Raw genomic sequence first — 19,018 nt, forward strand, 5'->3', positions numbered from 1 at the left:
GTGTGTGTGTGTGTGTGTGTGTTGTTGTTGTGTGTGTGTGTGTGTGTGTGTGTGTGTGTGTGTGTGTGTGTGTGTGTGTGTGTGTGAAGCGGGGTGGAGATGGGGGACTGGTGATGTACCAGGTTTGTGCTGAACGTTCATGGCATTCACAGAACGATGCCAATTTGTGCAGCCTTGCGCTTCCCGCTCCCCTAACCCACATACACACCCACCCACCCACTCACTCACTCACTCACTCACTCACTGACGTGCGTATGCTGGATTAGGCTGTGGCTGCTGCGTTTGGGTTTCCGATGAACTGGCTCCATGAAACTTTTTCCCAAGAGCTGGGGCAAGCAGTGACTTCATTCCCAGCGGGATATGATGTACATGAAACGCTGACACCAGCGCTGTTGGCTGTGCTGCTGCGCCAACAAATGCCAATGTGGCTGTGGCGCGGAACCGAGGCTGACGTGGACACCCTGGACCGCGAGGAGCAAGAAACAGTGCAGCGCATCCTCCCCGGCCTCAAGCTGCTGGTGCATCACATCAACGGATGCACGGTCACGTACGTCAACCGTCAACGCGCGGCTCAATCGCGAACGGAAGTGGAACAGGACACGCTTGTGGAAGAATGGGTACATCCCCTCAACGACTTTGTCATCCTTCCGACACAAGACAACGTGGTGTTGCCGCTGAGCGCACGCAGCACGGTGCTTGAACACGCTTCAACCATGCCCAGTGAGCTTGTTGCTGCGCTCAACATTGTGTGTGGAGTGCACGTGTTGGGCGATGACGTCTTTGTGGATGATGCCGGTGACCAGCGTGCCCCATCCATGCTGTTCGGAAGACCCGCCCCCGCACAAACAACGGAGCACGAGACAGCGGCCTGGGCGGAGTATGTTGTGGATCGGCTCGCCGCCTGCCACGCGTTGCAGCAGCTCTCGCGTGACCGATGCGAGCAACACTCGGCCGAGTGCGACGTGCTGTACCAGCACTTGTGCCGCGTTGCGCATTCACTACAGAACACGAGCGCCAGCCTGGACGGGCTGAAGCAGCTGCACATCTTCAAGAGCTGTGCCGACACGTTGCTGAGTGCTGCCGAGGCTGCCGGTGTCGCGAGTGCAGAGACGCGCGCGGCACAGCTCGCCGACGATGCCGGAGTCCTGGTGGCCCATGATGCTCGGGCTCAGCAGCTGTATGACCTGCTCGACATGGAGATGCAATCGCTGCCCAGTCTGTTGGAGTATCGCATTGCGCCGCAGTTTGAGGCGCTGGGCCACGACGAACAGCACACCATCATGGACCAGGCCCTGGGCGAGTGGGACGCCTGCCGAGCGAACGCGTCAACGTTTGTTGAGCGATTGCAGTCTGCGCCCTGCTTTAAGACGGCGCAGGGCGATTACCGCCGGGCGAATGAGCTCATGCACCCCGATTCACCAAGCGACAAGGTGCAGCTTGCGTGTCGGTTGGCACCGGCTGGCACCATGTGTGCTGACACGTACCCGCTCCAGCGCTGGCAGCCGCTGCTGCAGACAGCAGGCGCGCTCATTGACGACGGCCCACAGACCAATATGCATCTGTGCATCATTGTCCACGACTGGTGGAACAGGTTTGGGGTTCAAGGCACTGACGCTCCTGAGGAGGGAGACGAAGGCGAGGAGAACGATGAAGCGGTGGGCAGTGGCGACGTGCCTGACCGAGACGTCTGCATCCAACTCAGTCAAGCGTGCGTTTGGTTTTGAGCGAGGGCAGGGCTGTGGGTCTATTGCTTGGCTGTCCGTTTGTGTGCGTGTGTGTATGTGTGTGTGTGTGCGTGCGTGTGTGCGTGTATGGCTTTTGTGTGTGTGTGCATGTGCGGATGTGTGTGTGCGTGTATGGCTTTTGTGTGTGCGTGTATGGCTTTTGTGTGTGTGTGTGTGTGTGTGTGTGTGTGTGTGTGTGTGTGTGTGTGTGTGTGTGTCGCGAACGGTGCCACCCAATTCTCATCTTGGTTAACGCAACCTTGACCAGTGAATCTGAAGGGCCGCCTGACGGGCTGCGCTGTAAAGTCCCAATTGGCCTCTCGTTCCCTCGCGCAGCGCACACAGATTGCGTCCCCCTTGTAATAGCAAAGACCCGCCCGAACTTGGGGTGTGTTGTTGTGTGTGTGTGTGTGTTGTTGTGTGTGTGTGTGTGTGTGTGTGTGTGTGTGTGTGTGTGTGTGTGTGTGTGTGTGCAGCCTCTCTGGTACTGACGGGACGACGCGCTTGCTTGCTTGGTTTAGGTTATCAGCGTGGGCGGCTACGGCTCGTGATTTGACGCGTGCAGCCTGGTCTGAACTGAGGACGCGCCGCTTTGTGTTTGCGACCGATTCACAAGGAACAGCAACCATCTGCAACTATCGGGACTGCTGGTGCGTTGGTGTGTGTGTATGTGTGTGTGTGTGTGTGTGTGTGTGTGTGTGTGTGTGTGTGTGTGTGTGTGTGTGTGTGTGTGTGTGTGTGTGTGTGTGTGTGTGTGTGGTTTTGGTGGCTGTTATCGGGTCACCAGGCATCAGTTAATATTCGTTTGCCTGGATGTGCCCGTTGCTCTACCAACCCATATACGTACACATATCTATGCACCCACACACACGCATACACACACTCGTACACGCACAAACACATTCTCTGATGCTCATTCACGGATGCACACACGCACACGCACGCTACAGCTTGAAGAGCGATGAGAGGCTTGCTGGACTCGTGGTGCCTGTGCTGGAGGAGGACCACACGCCACCGCAGACAGTTCGCCAGCTGCTGGGCATCAAGTCGCCGCCGCCGCCAGAGACGATTGTTCAACAGCTCGCTCGCCTGCCCATGAGCCATCTGCCATGGCGGGACCAAAAGGACGTGGTGGTTGCCTGCCTGGAGCACTTCCAAGCCATGATGGATTCGAACGATGGGCACCTGTCGCGCGACATCGTCTCGCAGCTGAAGCGCCTCCCACTTCTCCCGTGCAACAGCCAGCTTGTGCCCGCCCAGCGTGCCTACTGGCAATGCGAGCGCAAGCTGGCGCCGTTTGTGCATGAGGTTCCGCGCGAGTACAGCAGATTCAAGACACTGCTGACGGCCATTGGCGTGGAAGACCGCGTGACGGTACAAGGGCTGGCCAGCGCGGTGGAGGCGATTGCGGCTTCGAGCCGCGGGCGCGTGTTGACGCCAAACCAGCTCGTGGGCGTGGTGACTGTGGTGCAGCACATGGTGGCGCTGTCTGCAGCAGAAACCCGCGACCTCCCCAACCTGCGCTTGCCGAGCGCGTCGTCGGTCCTGGTGCCCATCAACCAGCTCGTCTTTGCAGACAATCCGCACCTGCTCACGCGCGTGGACCTGTCCAAGGCAAGGCTCGTGGCCACGTCGCATGTGGTGCCGGAAATCCTGTGCCGCCCGCTTGACATTCCGTTCCTCAGCGACATTTGCCACACCAAAGTGCGCGCGCGCCCCAGCAGTTGCGATGATGGTGACAGCGGAGGCGGCAGGGTGCAGCGTTTCCGCATCACGGAGGACCACGCACGTGTCATTGAGACGCTGGTGTACCGCCACCACGGCGACGTTGTGCCTGGGCAGTCGTTGCGTGTTCTCGCCATGCTCTCCAGCCTTACGGTCCAGGAGACAGACCACATCGAATTCAAGTCAGTTTGTGTGTGTGTGTGTTTGCATTACGTGTGTGTGTGTGTGTGGTTCTTGCGTGCGCGACGTTTATGTGTGCGTGTGTGTGTGTGTGTGTTTGCATTACGTGTGTGTGTGGTTCTTGCGTGCGCGACGTTTGTGGTGCTTGGTGGTTGCATTTGAGACAAGCTCATGCTCACACATGGACTGGTGTACTGTCTGTTACGCAGATGTGAGGTGCGACTGCCATCGTCATCGCACCCTGTGGATGTGCGCAGAGGTGGACACGAACTGCCATACTTTCTTGATCAGGCAACAAAGACCATCTGGGTCACAGCCAGCGCATGTGCCATTGCTGACCCCTACGAGCTCGCTGCCAGATGCCTTGCTGAGGTGAGCGTGAGCACACACGTGTTCTTCCTGAGGAGATGGCAGGGGGGAAGTGGGGGGGGGCTGTCGTTGTGCATTTTCACCACCCTTGTCACGATGTATGTCTTGGATGCATCGGTTTGTTTGACCAAAGGCGGCTTGTTGTCAACCCCACTCCTAACTCCCTCGCGTGACTCACTACTTGTCATTGCTTGCTTTAACACCAGTCGTTGACACCAGGAAGTGGCCTTGCTATCGGTCCGTTGCTGCGGGCAACTACGCCTGAGCAGTGCACCGAAATCGCCCATCACCTCGGCATGATCCCATCGCAGGTGTGTGTGTGTGTGTGTGTGTGTGTGTGTGAATGTGTGTGTGTGTGTGTGTGTGTGCGTGTGTGTTGGAAGTGGTTATGACAGCGTATCCCATTTTTTCCTTCTCCTCACACGTGACGGATCGCGCGTGCGCACCATCGCCAGGACGGCTCGCATTTCGGACGCGCCGTGCCGGGCCACCGTTTGTTGGATATCGACGCTGCGCAGCTCAAATCGAGCGATGAACACGATTTCTACTTTGGCGAGGTGTGCATGTGTCTGTGTGTGTTCGTGTGTGTGTGTGTGTGTGGTTGTGTCATTCCGCTGGCTTTGGCTTCAATTTCGTTTTACAGACATGCACAGCATGTGTCAGTGCCCGCAACGTCTTCCTGCTCACACTCTGCCTTGCATTGGCCGCAGATGATTGCTGTTCGAAAGGACGAGCACTTTGTGTACGCTCGGGTCACACGTGCCCCAATTCCCGCGCGTGAACTGGAGAGCGGCGATGCCGTACAGGCGGTGCCCGCGCTCACCGTGGACATTGGCGGGCAGCTGCAGCGCATGCTGCCCACGGAGGTCCAGGTGTTCTCGACCAAGTTTGGCGAGGATGGAGTGAGCGCGCCTGACACAGGAGCCGGCCACGATGTGGGGAACACGCCAGCGGCCTCCATCACGAGCGGTGCACGTGGCAATCAAGACACGTCGGAGTTTGTGTTGCTGGTGAAGGATCTGATGCGACAACGGAACGTGCGGGCCACCGAACAGGAGTTTGACCTGTTCAATCAAGCCATCAACGTGGAGGACGAGAACGAGAAGCTGCGTCGGCGGGTTGCTGAGCTGGAGACGCAGCAGGAACAGCTCCAGTTACAGCAACGACATGGCACAACCACCTGCCCCGTCTGCCTTGAAGGCCCAGGGTGTGTGTGTGTGTGTGTGTGTGTGTGTGTGTGTGTGTGTGTGTGTGTGTGTGTGTGTGTGTGTGTGTGTGTGTGTGTGTGTGTGTCTGTGTCTGTGTCTGCGTCTGTGTCTGTGTTGTGTCTGTGTCTGTGTGTGCGTGCGTGTGTGTGTGTGTGTGTGTGTGTTGGGTGGGTATGATGAATGGCTGACTGCGTGCTTTGGTGGCTAATTTGATCAATGTTGCGTTGTGTGCAGGGATGGCGCGACATTGGACCACGCGCTCGTGCCTTGTGGCCACTTGTACTGTGCAGAATGTGCCGAGCACTTTCGGGCGGGCCGGCCCTGTGCCGTTTGCCGCAACTACAGCACAACTGTGCTGAAGCTCTTCCTGTAGCACGCGTTGCGTGCCTTCGCCTGTGTGTGTGTGTGTGTGTGTGTGTGTGTGTGTGTGTGTGTGTGTATGTGTGTGTGTGTATGTGTGTGTGTGTGTGTATGTGTGTGTGTGTGTGTGTATGTGTGTGTGTGTGTGTGTCTGTGTGGATTTGATTCGCCAACCCCTTCATGCACTTTTGCTCTTTTCATTTACCGTTTAACTGATATGTCTTCACATTCGCGATTGAGTTCACGTTCAACGACGTAAATGCCACACCCCAGCACCATACCGCCACGCCATGACAGTCACATCTCACAACACAATCCAATCGCCAAGCAAGCAGCCCAGCCAGTTTGCACAACGCAACCTTGCCAATTGCACATACCTTGCCAATTGTGGCATTTTGCGCTTTGCGCTGCTGCTCTTGCTTGCTTGCACGCACCAGGAACGCAGACAGGCCAGAAGAAGGATGCGAGTGGCCAGGACGACAGGGATGCTGCCCACCGAGCCCACCAAGCCCACCAAGCCCACCAACACACGCCGAAGCTCCGGCGGGGATATGATGGCGGCTATGGCGGTGGTGCTCGCCGTGTGCTGCTGCTGGTGGGGCATGCTCGAAACACAGGCAGCGACGATGAAGGAGGACGACTGGGGCAACTTGCACGTGAACACAACCGACCCGCTGACCACGCGCGTGCTGTTGAATGGGGTGGACGTAGCGCAGGAGATGCTGGAGCTGCGCCAGCAAGCAGAGAGGATGAACCGCGTGCTGACGTGCCTCAGGCGTGGCGACGGCGGTGTGGACGAGACGACCATTGACGGCCTCGGCGATGACGCCGCCAAGTGGCGCTCCACAGTCCTGGCACACAATGGCAAGGTGTATGGAAGCCCGTACAGCTCATCCATCGTGCCAATCATCGACCCACGCACCAACACAGTCGACCTGACGTCCATCACCGACGTTGGCTCGGCCGAAAACAAGTGGACAGGCGCAGCAGTCGCGCCAAACGGCAAGATCTACTGTGTGCCGCAGGATGCCACATCAGTGCTCATCATCGACCCGGAAACCAAGACGGTGGACACGACCTCCATCAAGGGCTTCGTCTCCGGTCAAGACAAGTGGGAGGACGCCGTGCTTGCTCCAAACGGCAACATCTACGCCGTGCCCGACAACGCTGACGCTGTGCTGGTGATTGACACGGAGACGGACCAGGCCACAACCATCAGCGTGCGTTCCGGTGACAACAAATGGTTCGGCGCCGTCCTTGCAGACAACGGCAAAATCTATGCGGTGCCAGCCAGCGAGCGCGCGGTTCTCATCGTGGACCCGACCACCGACACCGCAGACACAACTACCATCAAAGGCCTCTCCTCCGACGAGTACAAGTGGGTCTCCGCCGTGCTCGGCAGCAACGGCAAGGTCTACGGCATTCCGTTCAACGCCAAATCCGTGCTCGTCATCGACCCCGCAACAAATGCCGTTGACACCACCACGCTTGGCGACCTGTCGTCCGCGCCCAACAAGTGGGTTGGCGCCGTCCTTGCCCCCAGCGGCCCATACATCTTTGCCACCCCGCACAGCGCCTCCTCGAGCCTCATCATCAACACCAGCACAAACACGACTGACATCACGTCCATCTCCGTCTCTTCAGTCGAGTACAAGTGGAATGGCGCTGTTGCCGCACCAAACGGCAACATCTACATGCTGCCCCACGACCACCACACCGCCCTCGTCCTCGATCCCTTTTGCTTCGTTGCCCTGTGATACTTGAGCTGTGTGTCTGTGTGTGTGCGTTATGTGTATGTGTGTGTTGTGTGTATGTGTGTGTATGTGTGTGTTGTGTGTGTCTGTGTGTGTCTGTGTGTGTGTCTGTGTGTCTGTGTGTGTGTGTTGTGTGTCTGTGTGTCTGTGAGTCTGTGAGTGTGTGTTAGTGTGTGTGTATGTGTGTGTGTGTGTGCGTTGTGTGTCAGTGTGTGTCAGTGTGTGTGTTCGAATCCGTGGCGTGTTCTCGCCTGCCTTGTTCTTGGGTTTCGTCCCTCACGTGACGGTCGGGCAACCAACCTGCGTTTGGCTTCTCGTTGCCACTGTTTGTTCCGGCCATTCAAGGCATCGTTACACAGACAGAGAGATGCGTGCGTGCGTGTGTGCGTGTGTGTGTGTGTATGTGTGTGTGTGTGTGCGTGCGTGTGTGACTGCATGGAAGTAAACGCGTTGAGATGACACGATGTCAGCCAGGCAGTGTGTGTGTGTGTGTGTGTGTGTGTGTGTGTGAGCGTGTGTGTGTGTGAGCGTGTGTGTGTGTGTGTGTGTGTGTGTGTGTGTGTGTGTGTGTGTGTGTGTGTGTGTGTGTGTGTGTGTGTGTGTGAAGCAAAGCTACGCTGAAGACAAGCAACAAGAGGGAAGAGGGGAGGTGAGCCAACACACGCCACCACCTCTTCACCCCCAAGTGGAAGCAAGCAAGTCAGCAAGCAAAGAAGAAGCACAACAAGAGGTAAACCGAAGAGAAGAGGGGAGTGAAGGAGAGATAGCAAGCGCCACAGCAGCAGCACCACAGCAGATATAGAAGAGAGAGAAAAAAAAGAAGAAGAGAGCAACATCACCCGTGATTCCCGCCTGGTCACCCACGGCAGTACTGAACGGGCCCAAACGGGCTTAGCTTCCGCGATCGGACGAGAGCGGGCGTGATCCCGTTGGTATGAACGTTGCCGACAGAAGAGTAAGACGAGCAATTTATAAAGGCAGAGCCAGCAAGCAGCAAGCAAGAAGAAGAGGAAGAGGAAAATCCCACACCCAGCAGCAGCAAGCAGAAACGAGCAAACAACCGATTCTGCTTTCCAACCAACCAACCAACCAACCCACTCGCCGTTGTTTCATTCTTCTTCTGCGCAGCAGCTGGTGTGATGGTGATGATGGTGGGAATGGTGATGGTGACCATGGTCGTCGTCGTCGCTGCTGACAGGCAGGTGAGGTGAGTTGAGGTGAGGTGAGGTGAGATGAAGTGGGGTGAGATGGGGATGTGTCATTGGTTCGTGCACGCACACACACACACACACATTGGTGGTTGTGCGTGCCACGTTCCTTCCTTCCTTCCCTCCTTCCTTCCTTCCCTTTGTCGTCCTCGCTGACGCATTCACACACACACACACACACACACACACATGCACAGGGAGGGTGTGCGCACCGTCTCTCCCCGCTTCTCCTTCCCTTCTCCCTTCCATCCATCCATCCATCCATCGTTGTCCATTTTCTTCTCCTGTGATGAATCACGCACAACCAACCAACCAACCAACCAACGACCACATGAATGACCCATCCATTGACAGGTGAGGGTGAGATTGAGTGCACCCACTTCTTCCTCCCACTCCGTGCTCCTCTTCATCTTCTTCTCGTTGCACACTGCACACAGCAACAACCACCATCATCATCATCAACAACAACAACAACACAGCGCACGCTGTCACCGTGCACACACACATGTGGACCACCATCCATCCACGCATCCGTACATGGTTGTGTGGATCACAACCAACACACACCGCAGCGTGTGGCACTCACAAATGCACACACTCACACTCACACACGCACTTGCTCACCGTTGTGTGGTGACAGAACAGCTGCCATCAGCCACCGTCATGCAGCGGCCACCCTGAGAATGGATCATGCAACCTCTCATCCAGTGAGCAGCACACACATGGGAGAGAGGGGGGAAATGGCATCAACCAACATCACAGCCAATGTGTATGTGTGTGTGTGTGTGTGTGTGTGTGTGCACGGGTTGTGTTTCTTCTCATCCTTCTTTCTCTTCCTCATTTCTCTGTCTGTGACACGCTGCTCAATGCTGTTGCTGCTGTTGCTTGCTTGTTTGTGATGGTGCGTGCAGATGGATGGATTACATCATCATCAACAGCAGCAGCAGCAGGTGCTGGCTGATGCGTGAGGCAGTGGGCAACCCTCACCAACCAACAATGACTGCGTGCTGCCGGATGAATGGTGATCGAGCCACTGCATCACCCAGACAGGTGTGTGTGTGTGTGTGTGTGTGTGTTGACGTGCGTGTTCTCTTCTCCACCCACCACACACGCCATCATCACCGCCTCATCTTCTTGTGTCTTTGCTCACCTCCTTCCCTCTCCCTCCTCAACACCATCACCACCACCCTCCACACGTGCTCGTTTCCCCTTCCTTCTTTCTGCTGTCGCCACACAGAGGGCCTTGAGCCAGCAGCTGTCACCCCCTCCCCCTCCATCAACCACCACTGCTCTGGTGGGATGAACAGACGGGCGCTGCCATGTAATGACCATCCAGCCACGCTTGTGCGATTGTGGAAACAGCAACACCAACACCACACCACAAGCAAGCAAGCGATGAGCAACGTGAGTGCATCACTGCACGTGTGTGTGCTGCGCACAGCACCAGTGTGCGTGTTTTGTGGTCGCTGTCTCTGTTGCTGCTGTTTCTCCCCTTGTTGTCCCACATCAATGTGCATGCATGTGTGTCGTGCGGCTGCCTGTTTTGCCTTGCGTGATGCGCTGTCTCATTCGTCGTTCTCACACGCACAACTGGCTGCACACCTGCACATTCTCCACCTTGCAGTCGCTGTTCTTCTTCCCCGCTCTTTCTCGCCCTCCCTGACGGCCATCACAACAGCAGCAGCAGCAGCAGCAGCCAACACCCTCTACCGCCAATGCAGCAGCAGCAGCAGAGAATGCACCACCACCACCACCACTTGCTGCTGAGCACATCCCTCCAACCAACCAACCAACCAACCCATCGCCCACTGCCTGGCAGCAGCTGGCTGCCTGCTGGGAACAGGTGGCGACAGCACAAGTTGCACTTTCGGCTGGAACAGCCGAGAAGAAGAGGGAAACGGAGTGGATGGATGGATGAGGTGGGATGGGGGATGCTGGGTGAGTGTGGTGGGGTGTGGTGTGGCTGGCTGGTGACAGAGGACGGTGGTGTGTGGTGGTGAGGAAGAGGGATGGATGGATGGATGGGGTGCAGCATGTCTTGTTCCTTGCCTTCTGTTTTCTGTTTTCTCCCTCCCCTTTCTTCTTCACACACCTACATGCACGCACAACACCAGCAGTGGCAGCAGTGTAGCTGCGCACATATTCATGCTCCCTCTTCCCTCCCACTCACTCACCATGCTGGTGCTCGCACACAACCACACACTTACAGGCGATGCACACGCACAGGCAGCAGGATGAGGGAAATGTCGAGGATACTTGACTCGCCTCACATATGGTATGTGGGTGGTGATGAGTGGTTGGTTGTGTGTGTGTGTGTGTGTGTGTGTGTGTGTGTGTGTGTGTGTGTGTGTGTGTGTGTGTGTGTGTGTGTGTGTGTGTGGATGTGGTGAAGCGAACAAGAGGAAGAGGGGTTGATGGGGGGATGATGGACACACACATCGACACACACGCACACACACGCACACGTGTGAATGTGATGTCACTCACTCGTTCAGCTGTGCTGACATGATGGCTTGCTCTGTGCCCATTGTGTTGTGTTCCCATCCACATTCCCTGTAACCACGCACACATGCACAGGTGCTGAGGTACCAGCACACATCAGGATGTTGATGATGGAAGCGGGCTAGCATGCCGGCTGCTGCTGGTGCAACTCCTCTGATTCGGCTGTCGCTGCTGTGCTCACGCAGTGTTCCCATATGCGTGAGCAAGGTGAGCCCATCATGGCTGCTTTGGTTGGCACATGGCGCATGTGTTGGTGTTGTTGCTGCTGTGCCTGGTGCAGCAGTGTAGCTGTGCAACTCACATGCAATGTGTGCATGTGTGTGTTTGCGGCTGTAGGGAGCGACTGCGTGAGGATCGTTGGCGGATGATGGGCGGTGCACACACATGATGAATTGGGAGGAGCAGCTGTGAACACACACGTCCATGGTCATGGTGGGCACATGCAACAACAGCGACGCAGTCATGTGCGTGTGTGTGTATGTGTGTGTGGTGGGGCGAGGTGGAGGAAAGCAGAGGAGGGAGCAGGAAGGTGAACACGCCTGCTGTGCTCACATGCCATGCCTGTGCCTTGTGTGTGATGATGCCGTTGTGTCTTGTCGTTGTGTGTTGGTTGCATGGGCGCCAGGGCCACATCAGAGGAGGGGAAAGCAGCCGCCATGAACGACACATCATCCCCAACATCAACCTTCCCCAATTCTCTCCCCTTTTCCTCTCTTCCACCTCAGCTCGGCTGTCATCGCCATCATCGCCATCGACTGCACAGCCGCCATCACACTCCGGCCAACACCAGCTCCAATCTGGCGTGAGGCAGACATTGCACGTGTCAGCCGCTCTGATGAAGAGGTGAGCATGTGTGTGTGTGTGTGTGTGTGTGTCGTGGTGGTGAGTGGGGACAACATGTATGTGTGTAATTGTGTGTCAATGCGGGTGGTTGGATGGGGATGGCGTGTGATTGATGATGCTTCGCTGTCAACCTCACCACCCGCATTCTCCTCTTCTTGTGTGTGCACACACGAATCACAGCGTTGAAGAGGCGCATGGAGCGGTGGAACCAACGACGATGACGATGACGAGTGATGGAGGTGAGAAGGGCGACTGAGATGTGTGTGTGTGTTGGTTGACATGTTGTGTTCCCTTCTTCGCCTCCCTCTTTCCTTGTCCGTTCTGTCCACTCATGTGTCTTTTCTTCCCCCTTTTTTTTCGATTGATTTGGACACAGGGCCATGCATCCCGTCCCCATCCAACCGACCAACCAAACAGCCGAGCGAGCGAGCAATGGACACGGCGTGGCAAGGGGCCGTTTGTTTTCACCGTTTTCACCATCAGCAACAGCAGTACCTGATGTGGCTGCATTGTGGATGAACTGGCCCTCTGCCTCTTGTCCATCTCCTGCTCCTCCTCGTCCTCCTCGTCATTGGTCACCAACAGCAGCGGCTGCGACCGTGAATGTGGAGGTGAGATGAATGGCGGTGGTTGTGGTGACGTGAGTGGTGTGTGATGTGTTGGGTGTGAACATCAGCATGTATGCGGGTGTGATTGTGCGGTGCTGGTTGGATGTCGTTGGGTCTGTTGGTGGTGGCAATGGGTTTTGTTGTCGTTGACAGCCTGATTCTGTGCCAACTCACCTCTTTCTCCACACGCACACGTACAGGGGGTGTAATGTGCGTCGATGTGCCGTTGCCTCGCATGACGATGATGATGATGATGGTGGTGAGTGATTTGTGGTGGATGTGGACTTGCGTACGCACACGCATGTGCAGGTGTGATGCTTGTGGTGGTGGTGGTGGTGGTGGTGTGTATCTGTGTTTGGAATGTGCGTGCACAGGTGGTGATGTGGGGTGATGTGAATGTGACAAAAGGAAGGTGGATGTGGTTTGTTTCTGCCATGCTGGCTCACTGCGTGGTGTGATTCGTGCTAATTTGGTTCTTTGTGCTTGCGCATGTGCACATGCATGTGATTTGCACAGGACGGTGGCCGTTCTGTTCCCAAGCCCTCATGACACGAGCAGGGCGATACACGCACACACAAATGTGTGAGAAAAGAAGGCACGAGGTGAGACGCTGGGGCTGTGTGTGTGTGTGTGTGTGTGTGTGTGTGTGTGTGTGTGTGTGTGTGTGTGTGTGTGTGCGTGTGTGTGTGTGTGGTGATGGGGTGGTAGTACACATACGCACGCGTGTACACATGCATGCCAACACATCAAAGCAGACATTGGCTGTGGGGTGGTGGCACTGACGTGTGTCTCACATGAATCAATCACACAACTCACATGTGCGTGTGCGTGTCCGTGCGTGGCTGCAGGCGGACGTGTGTGGGTTTCCCCAACCGAATCCCCTTCTTCTTTTTCCAACCAATCGCCTTTGCTCTGTGTCGTCATCATCAGCCTTCCCCATGCGATGTGGCGCTGTTGAGGCGTGCTCGAGACAGCGACCAACACAGGTATTGCAGCAGCTGTAGTGGATGTGGATGTTGTGATGGTGGTGATATTTTGTGCCTGCCTGCTTGCTTGCTTGGGTGCTTGCTTCGTTGTTCTTGTGTATAGGTGATGCACCCGCCCACATCATGCTGCATATTCCCATGCGTGGTCCCTTGTGTCCCTCCTTTCATGTCCTCACCATCGCCGGTCATTGTTGTTCGTCTCTGGTTGGTTTCTTCTTGCCTCACAGGCACGCAGGGCAGGCTGGCTCGCTGCTGCTGGTGGCTGCTGTGATGATGGCCGTGCGTGTGCCTGTGCGCTGTGCGCCGTGTTTGGGGCTGCACCGGTGAAGACAAGGAAGGACACGGCCCGTGCCCACCGCTCTTCCCCCTTCATCTCCTCTTTCTGCTCCATCAGCGGTGACGAAGGTGGCCGTGGCGTGTGATTGCGGTTCCATTTGTTGGCTCTTCGATGTGGCACATCGGCTGGCTGGTAAGCTGCATCAAGCACAGGTGAGGATGATTGTTGGCGGTTGGTTGGTTGGTGGGCTGTGTTGTGTGGAGTGGTGGGAAGCAGGGGAAGGAGGGAAGTGACACGCTGATGGTGGTGATGGTGGTGGTGGTGATGAGGCGACGTGGGAGTGCAGAGCGAAAGGAGGGAGAGGGAGGGGAAGTGATAAGAGGGCGATGATGTTGGTTGGGGGATGGGGAGTGCGTGTGCACATCCATGCACGTGATGTCGTGTGGTGGTGGTATCGCATGACAATGGCACACACATATCAGCGGCTCATTCCTTTTCCTTGCACCTGTGCTTGTGATTGTGTGGTTGTGATGATGACTGCAGCAGGCAACACACGGCGGTGGATGCCGGATTGGATTGGCTGGGGTTGACTGGCCATCGTGTCATGTCGCCCATATCTCTCCCTCCGTTGCTCATCTCAACTGGGACACATACACAGCGATGTGTGCGTGCGTGCGTGTACATGTGCGCAGCGCCATCAATCACGCCGACAGCGACACGATGCACGAGGTGAGGGCACGCAATGGTGTGCGTGTTTTTGGTGGAAGGGGTTCGGGGGGAAGTGGGAGGAAGGCGTTCATCATGGCCACCATCACCGCCTCGGTTGTGTATCTGGCCATGTGACAGTGCATTTTGGGGATGGAGATGGGGAGAGGGGAGAGATGTTGTCGTTGTGGTGGTGGTTGTGGTGGTTGTGTTGCATTGCTGTGTATGGGTGTGCGTGGTGCGCTGTCTCACTCTGCAATGCCATGTCTGACTGCGTGTGTGTGTGTGACTGCAGATGTGCGTGCGCGTGTGCGCATATGTCGGGAAGATGCGTTGATCGACGACGAGGTGTGTGTGTGTGTGTGTGTGACCTTTTTGTCCTTGTGCCATCACACACAACACACAACACCAAGCACATCACCTTCATCTCACCCCATGTGCTGTTATTGTTCATTCATGCGTGACATGCTCACATCCACCCCCTCCCCTTGCTTCTTTTCCTTCTTCCTCCTCCTCTCTGCTGCTGCCACCCCTTCCACTGTTTCCCTCCAACCCTTCCTTTTCACACACACGCAGAGAGAGGAGCCCATCCACATCCAACACCCATGCCCACGCATCCAGGCATGACACGCCATGGCGAGCTGTGCCACCTCAACCAACCCAACTCAACCCAGGCCAAGGAAAGGAAGAGGGGAAGCAAGGACACAAGACGTGGGGCTCCCAACAGATGTGTGTGCGTGTGTGTTGATTGACGGTGTTCTCCTTTCCCCCCCCCCCTCCATCGCCTCGCCTCTTTCTTCCATGGCGATCTGGCTGGGTGGCTGCTGCCTTGTTTGTTTTCTCTTCCAGCCCTTTGTGTGGCTGGTGGTTGTCTGTTGTGACTGTGAGAAGGAGGAGGAGAAGGAGGAGAAGAAGAGAGGAGAGGAGAGGGTGCGCATGCTGTCCACAGCTCTGTGTGTGTGTGTGTGTGTGTGTGTGTGTGTGTGTGTGTGTTTGTTTCTTCTTCTTTTCCATCCCCCCTTTCTTCTCCCCTTCTCCCCTTCCCTCCTCAGGCTGCAAGGCATGTGAACCTGCGTTGCATTCACACACACAGTGTTGTTCCCCTTCTTCTTCTTCTCCTTCTGCTTCTTGTCTCATTGAAACCAACCAACCAACCAACCAAGCAAAGCAACCAAGCAAAGCAAGTCCGCCCTTCAACAAGCAAAAGCAAAAGCAGTTGCCGCACAAACGCAGCAGTGGGCGATTATTTGTGGCATCTTCCACAAATCGCCCAAACACGAATCAACAAGACCAACAAGACAAGCGACAAGCGACAGGCGAAAACGTGAATCAAGGTGCGTGTGTGCGTGTGTGTTTGAGTGGGAGGTGGTGGGTTGCGTTGTTCGTGTGCGTGTGCGTGGCTGGTGGAGAGGAGGGAGAGGGTGTGCGTTGTGACGGGCACTCACTGGCGGTCCTGTTGTGGGTGGTCTCGTTTGGTTCCATGGATTGTGTGGGGTGTGGTGGGTGATGGTCTGATGGTGCACAGGTGCAAACAGACAACACGCACAGCAGCGCCCACACCATGGATGTGTGCAGGGCCAAAGGCATGCAAGGCGTTGCCCACGGTCGGTGAGGCTGACATATGTAATGCACAGGCCCACGACACGCTGGCACCGTGAGTTTGGGTGAGTTCTGTCAGTTGGTTTGACCGCTGTGCGGGTGTTTGTGTGTGATTGTGTGTTTGTTGATGGAGAGGTGGACGTGGCTGTGGTGGGTGTTGTGATCTCACACGCACTCCTGCTGCTGTGGATGTATTTGGCTCACGCACACAGAGAGGGATGATAGGCTGCATCGACCCACACGTGAGTGTGTGAATACACGCACACACACGCTGACTGGCAATCTGACGCCTACCTCACGGTGCGTTGCACTTGCATGTGTGTGACTGTGTGCATGTCGCTCATGCTGTGTCTGCTTGTGATTCACACAGTGTGTGTGTGTGTATGGTGGCTGCTTTCTTCCCTTTGTCTCACACATGTGCTTGTATGGATGGTGACACACACGCACACACACAGACAGTGAGCGGGTGTGCAGACACACATCTCCACACAGGCAGGCAAGGCAAGCAAGGCACTGCACACTCTTCTTCCTCCCCCTTCCTCTCCTCCCCCTCTCCCTCTCCTGCTGCCACCACCATTGCTGTATGGATGGACCAGTGGATGCAAGGGGTGTTGGATGACGCTGGCTGGCTGATGTCCTTCCCTTGGTGCGTGTGTGTGTGCATGTGTGTGTTGCATCACTGTTGCTGCTCTCGTTTCCCCCCTGTTTGTGTTTGTTGTGTCTGTTGTGCGATGCTGCTTCTGTGTGTCTGTGTGTGTGTGTGTTCACCACAACCACGTCGTGTGCGCCCGTCACCATCGTCTCTGCTCACGCACCGCCCATCTCCCCTTTTCTTCTTCTTCTGCTCCCTTCCCTCTTCCCTCTTTGTCATCCCCACACACACACGCACATGCACACACACAAGCACATGGACGCTTGTGCAGGGGAAGTGCAGGCTGTTTGTTGGAACCCATGGCAAGGCACGCACAACCAAGCAAGGACACGAGCAAGCAAGGGCACAGGACAAGCAAGAAAGACGTGGGGCTGCCATAGACCACGCACCTTGTTGGAGAAGGAGGGGAGCATGAGCGGGTGGTGTTGTGTTGTGTGTGAGTTGTGTCGTGTTGTGTCATGTTGTTGTTGACAGCGGGCACGTCTCTCTCCTTGTATCCCTCTGCCTTCCTCCCTCCCTTTCCATTTCTCTCTCTGTTCTCTCTTGCCACAGCATGCACACTGCTGCTGCTGCTGTTGTTGTTGTTGGTGGAAGGTGATGATGGCGGTTGATGGGGGGAGTGAAGCGGTGTGGCGCAGCATGGAGCTGTCGCTTGTTGTGTGTGTTGTGTGTGTGTTGATTGCAGTTGATATGGGGATGCTTTCTCGCTTGTTCCTGCCACGTGTGTCTGTGTGTTTGCTTGCTTGCTGTCGTGTTGCTGAAGTGAAGTGGAAACATACAATGCAACACGCATGTGCAGCCGTGTGCATCGTGTGGTGGTGGTGCTGGTGGCTGGGTGTTGGTGGTTGCAGTGAAGTCGACACGGTTGCTGTGATGTTGTGACATGATTGGATTGGTGGTGAGCTGGGCGTGTGGCTGTGGAGTGGGTGTTGCATGCAGGTGAGGAAAGCAGCACCTACTTTGAACGTGGGAGTGTGGGGAAAGGATGAAGCGAGCGATGATGGCAGCGACTGGTGGTGATGAATGTGAACAGGGATGGTGGTGAAGAAGGCGGCAGTGTGGGCTTGATGGGTTTATGATGTGCTGTAACACATGCAGCATGAAACATGAACGAGACAGGAAAGGGTATGGGAAGGGGAAAGGGAAGGAGTGGCAGCACAAAGTAGTGAACAGGGACAAGGGAAGGCATGCAAGCGCATGGAAACAACCGCAGCAGTGGCAAGAATTGAAACAAGACAGGAGGGGTGGTGGAACGCAGGTGAAATGGACAAACAAGGCTTGTGGTGACAAGGTGGTGAAGGAAAGGACGAAGAGAAGCACGAATGCACACAGCGGGTTGTGTGGTGGTGCTGTGTTGCGTGAAATGAAGTGACGAATGTGTGATGTTGTGAGGATAGGTACTGTGTGGCGGTGAGTGGATGGAAGAGAGGGAGAGAGACAAGGCTGAATGAAGCATGTGGCAGCAAGTGCAAATCAACAATGGAACACATGGAATGTGGAAAGGCAAAGGGAAGAGGGAAAGGCGCAAGTGAGTGAAGGGTGAGACAAAGGGACAAGGCGGCACATGCATGGATGTGTGTTGTGATTGTGTTGTGTTGTGTTGTGTTGTGGAGATGGAGCAAAGGGAGTAGAAGCACAAACATTGCAAGCAGTAGCACGCATGCACGTCGAGAGAAGGTGAAGTGGGAAGAGGAGAAGATGATCGCAGCGAGCTTCTTACGCACCTGAACATATTGCTGCTGGGGGCGAGAGAGGAAGCGCAGGGGATGTTGGAGCGTGAATACAAGGAGCGAGGCGATTCTGCCGAGTAAAGTCGTGTGGCGTGAAGTGGTGATGGGGTGACAGAGCGGTGTGTGAGTGATGGTGTGGATTGATAAAAGGTCGATTGCAGGTGCGTGCAGGCATGGTGGGTGATGCTGTGACACAATGGCGAGTGAGTGGAGGAGTGTTGTGAAGTGAACAAGGTGGAAGCAAGGGAAGTTGTGGGTGCTTGCGAGCAACATGCACAGAGCAAGCAAGCGTACACACGAAGTGTCTGCAGTGAGTAGACGAGTGTGAATCCAATGGGAGTAGGAGAAGTTGTGAGTGTTTGCGAGTGAATAGAGGAGTGTAGTGTAGTGAATCCAATGCAAGCAAGGGATATTGTGAGTGTTTGCAAGTGAACCCAACAGTGAGTAGAGGGTGGTGGAGTGGAATCCAATTGGAAGCAGGAGAAGTTGTGAGCGTTTGCGAGTAAGTAGACGGATGTTGTGGAGTGAATCCAATGCAAGCAGGAGAAGTTGTGAGTGCTTGCAAGCAACACAGCAGTGGGTAGAGGG

The 19,018-nt window shown here is 55.8% G+C and overlaps 5 protein-coding genes and 1 non-coding gene across 6 annotated transcripts in view; 4 read left to right on the top strand and 2 right to left on the bottom strand.

The window, feature by feature from the left end:
- Positions 1 to 5,579, top strand: part of PTSG_06697 (uncharacterized protein) — a gene marked incomplete at its 3' end in the record, with an annotated part of 22,414 nt that extends 16,835 nt beyond the window's left edge. The window contains exons 9-17 of the mRNA XM_004992033.1: positions 267 to 1,701; positions 1,993 to 2,083; positions 2,246 to 2,374; positions 2,675 to 3,631; positions 3,839 to 4,001; positions 4,205 to 4,309; positions 4,454 to 4,555; positions 4,709 to 5,205; positions 5,441 to 5,579. Coding sequence (XP_004992090.1) covers positions 267 to 1,701; positions 1,993 to 2,083; positions 2,246 to 2,374; positions 2,675 to 3,631; positions 3,839 to 4,001; positions 4,205 to 4,309; positions 4,454 to 4,555; positions 4,709 to 5,205; positions 5,441 to 5,579 — 3,618 coding nt within the window. The remainder of the gene's footprint in view (positions 1 to 266; positions 1,702 to 1,992; positions 2,084 to 2,245; positions 2,375 to 2,674; positions 3,632 to 3,838; positions 4,002 to 4,204; positions 4,310 to 4,453; positions 4,556 to 4,708; positions 5,206 to 5,440) is intronic.
- A 340-nt stretch (positions 5,580 to 5,919) lies between these two features.
- Positions 5,920 to 7,323, top strand: PTSG_06698 (uncharacterized protein; the record flags this gene model as incomplete). Its single annotated transcript, XM_004992034.1, has 1 exon — positions 5,920 to 7,323. The coding sequence occupies exon 1, from the start codon at positions 6,028 to 6,030 to the stop codon at positions 7,321 to 7,323; it is 1,296 nt and encodes a 431-aa protein (XP_004992091.1). The 5' UTR covers positions 5,920 to 6,027.
- An 825-nt stretch (positions 7,324 to 8,148) lies between these two features.
- PTSG_20019 lies at positions 8,149 to 8,262 on the bottom strand. The gene has a single exon (XR_001137154.1). It is a non-coding gene; the product is annotated as a 5S ribosomal RNA (ribosomal RNA).
- A 2,889-nt stretch (positions 8,263 to 11,151) lies between these two features.
- On the bottom strand, positions 11,152 to 12,718 carry PTSG_06699 (uncharacterized protein; the record flags this gene model as incomplete). Its single annotated transcript, XM_004992035.1, has 5 exons — positions 11,152 to 11,326; positions 11,751 to 11,862; positions 12,083 to 12,125; positions 12,369 to 12,464; positions 12,680 to 12,718. 5 exons carry the CDS (start codon positions 12,716 to 12,718, stop codon positions 11,152 to 11,154), a joined length of 465 nt encoding a protein of 154 aa, XP_004992092.1.
- Positions 12,719 to 13,327: 609 nt separating this feature from the next.
- Positions 13,328 to 13,889, top strand: PTSG_12473 (uncharacterized protein; the record flags this gene model as incomplete). The annotated part of the gene is made up of 2 exons (XM_004992036.1): positions 13,328 to 13,467; positions 13,695 to 13,889. The coding sequence occupies exons 1-2, from the start codon at positions 13,420 to 13,422 to the stop codon at positions 13,887 to 13,889; spliced, it is 243 nt and encodes an 80-aa protein (XP_004992093.1). The 5' UTR covers positions 13,328 to 13,419.
- Positions 13,890 to 13,915: 26 nt separating this feature from the next.
- Positions 13,916 to 14,797, top strand: PTSG_12474 (uncharacterized protein; the record flags this gene model as incomplete). The annotated part of the gene is made up of 3 exons (XM_004992037.1): positions 13,916 to 13,956; positions 14,288 to 14,473; positions 14,745 to 14,797. Coding segments are annotated over 3 exons (280 nt in total), but the record flags the coding sequence as incomplete, so codon positions are not given.
- Positions 14,798 to 19,018: the final 4,221 nt, after the last annotated feature.

The sequence above is a fragment of the Salpingoeca rosetta genome (genome assembly GCF_000188695.1).
Source record: "Salpingoeca rosetta unplaced genomic scaffold supercont1.18, whole genome shotgun sequence".
NCBI lineage: Eukaryota > Choanoflagellata > Craspedida > Salpingoecidae > Salpingoeca > Salpingoeca rosetta.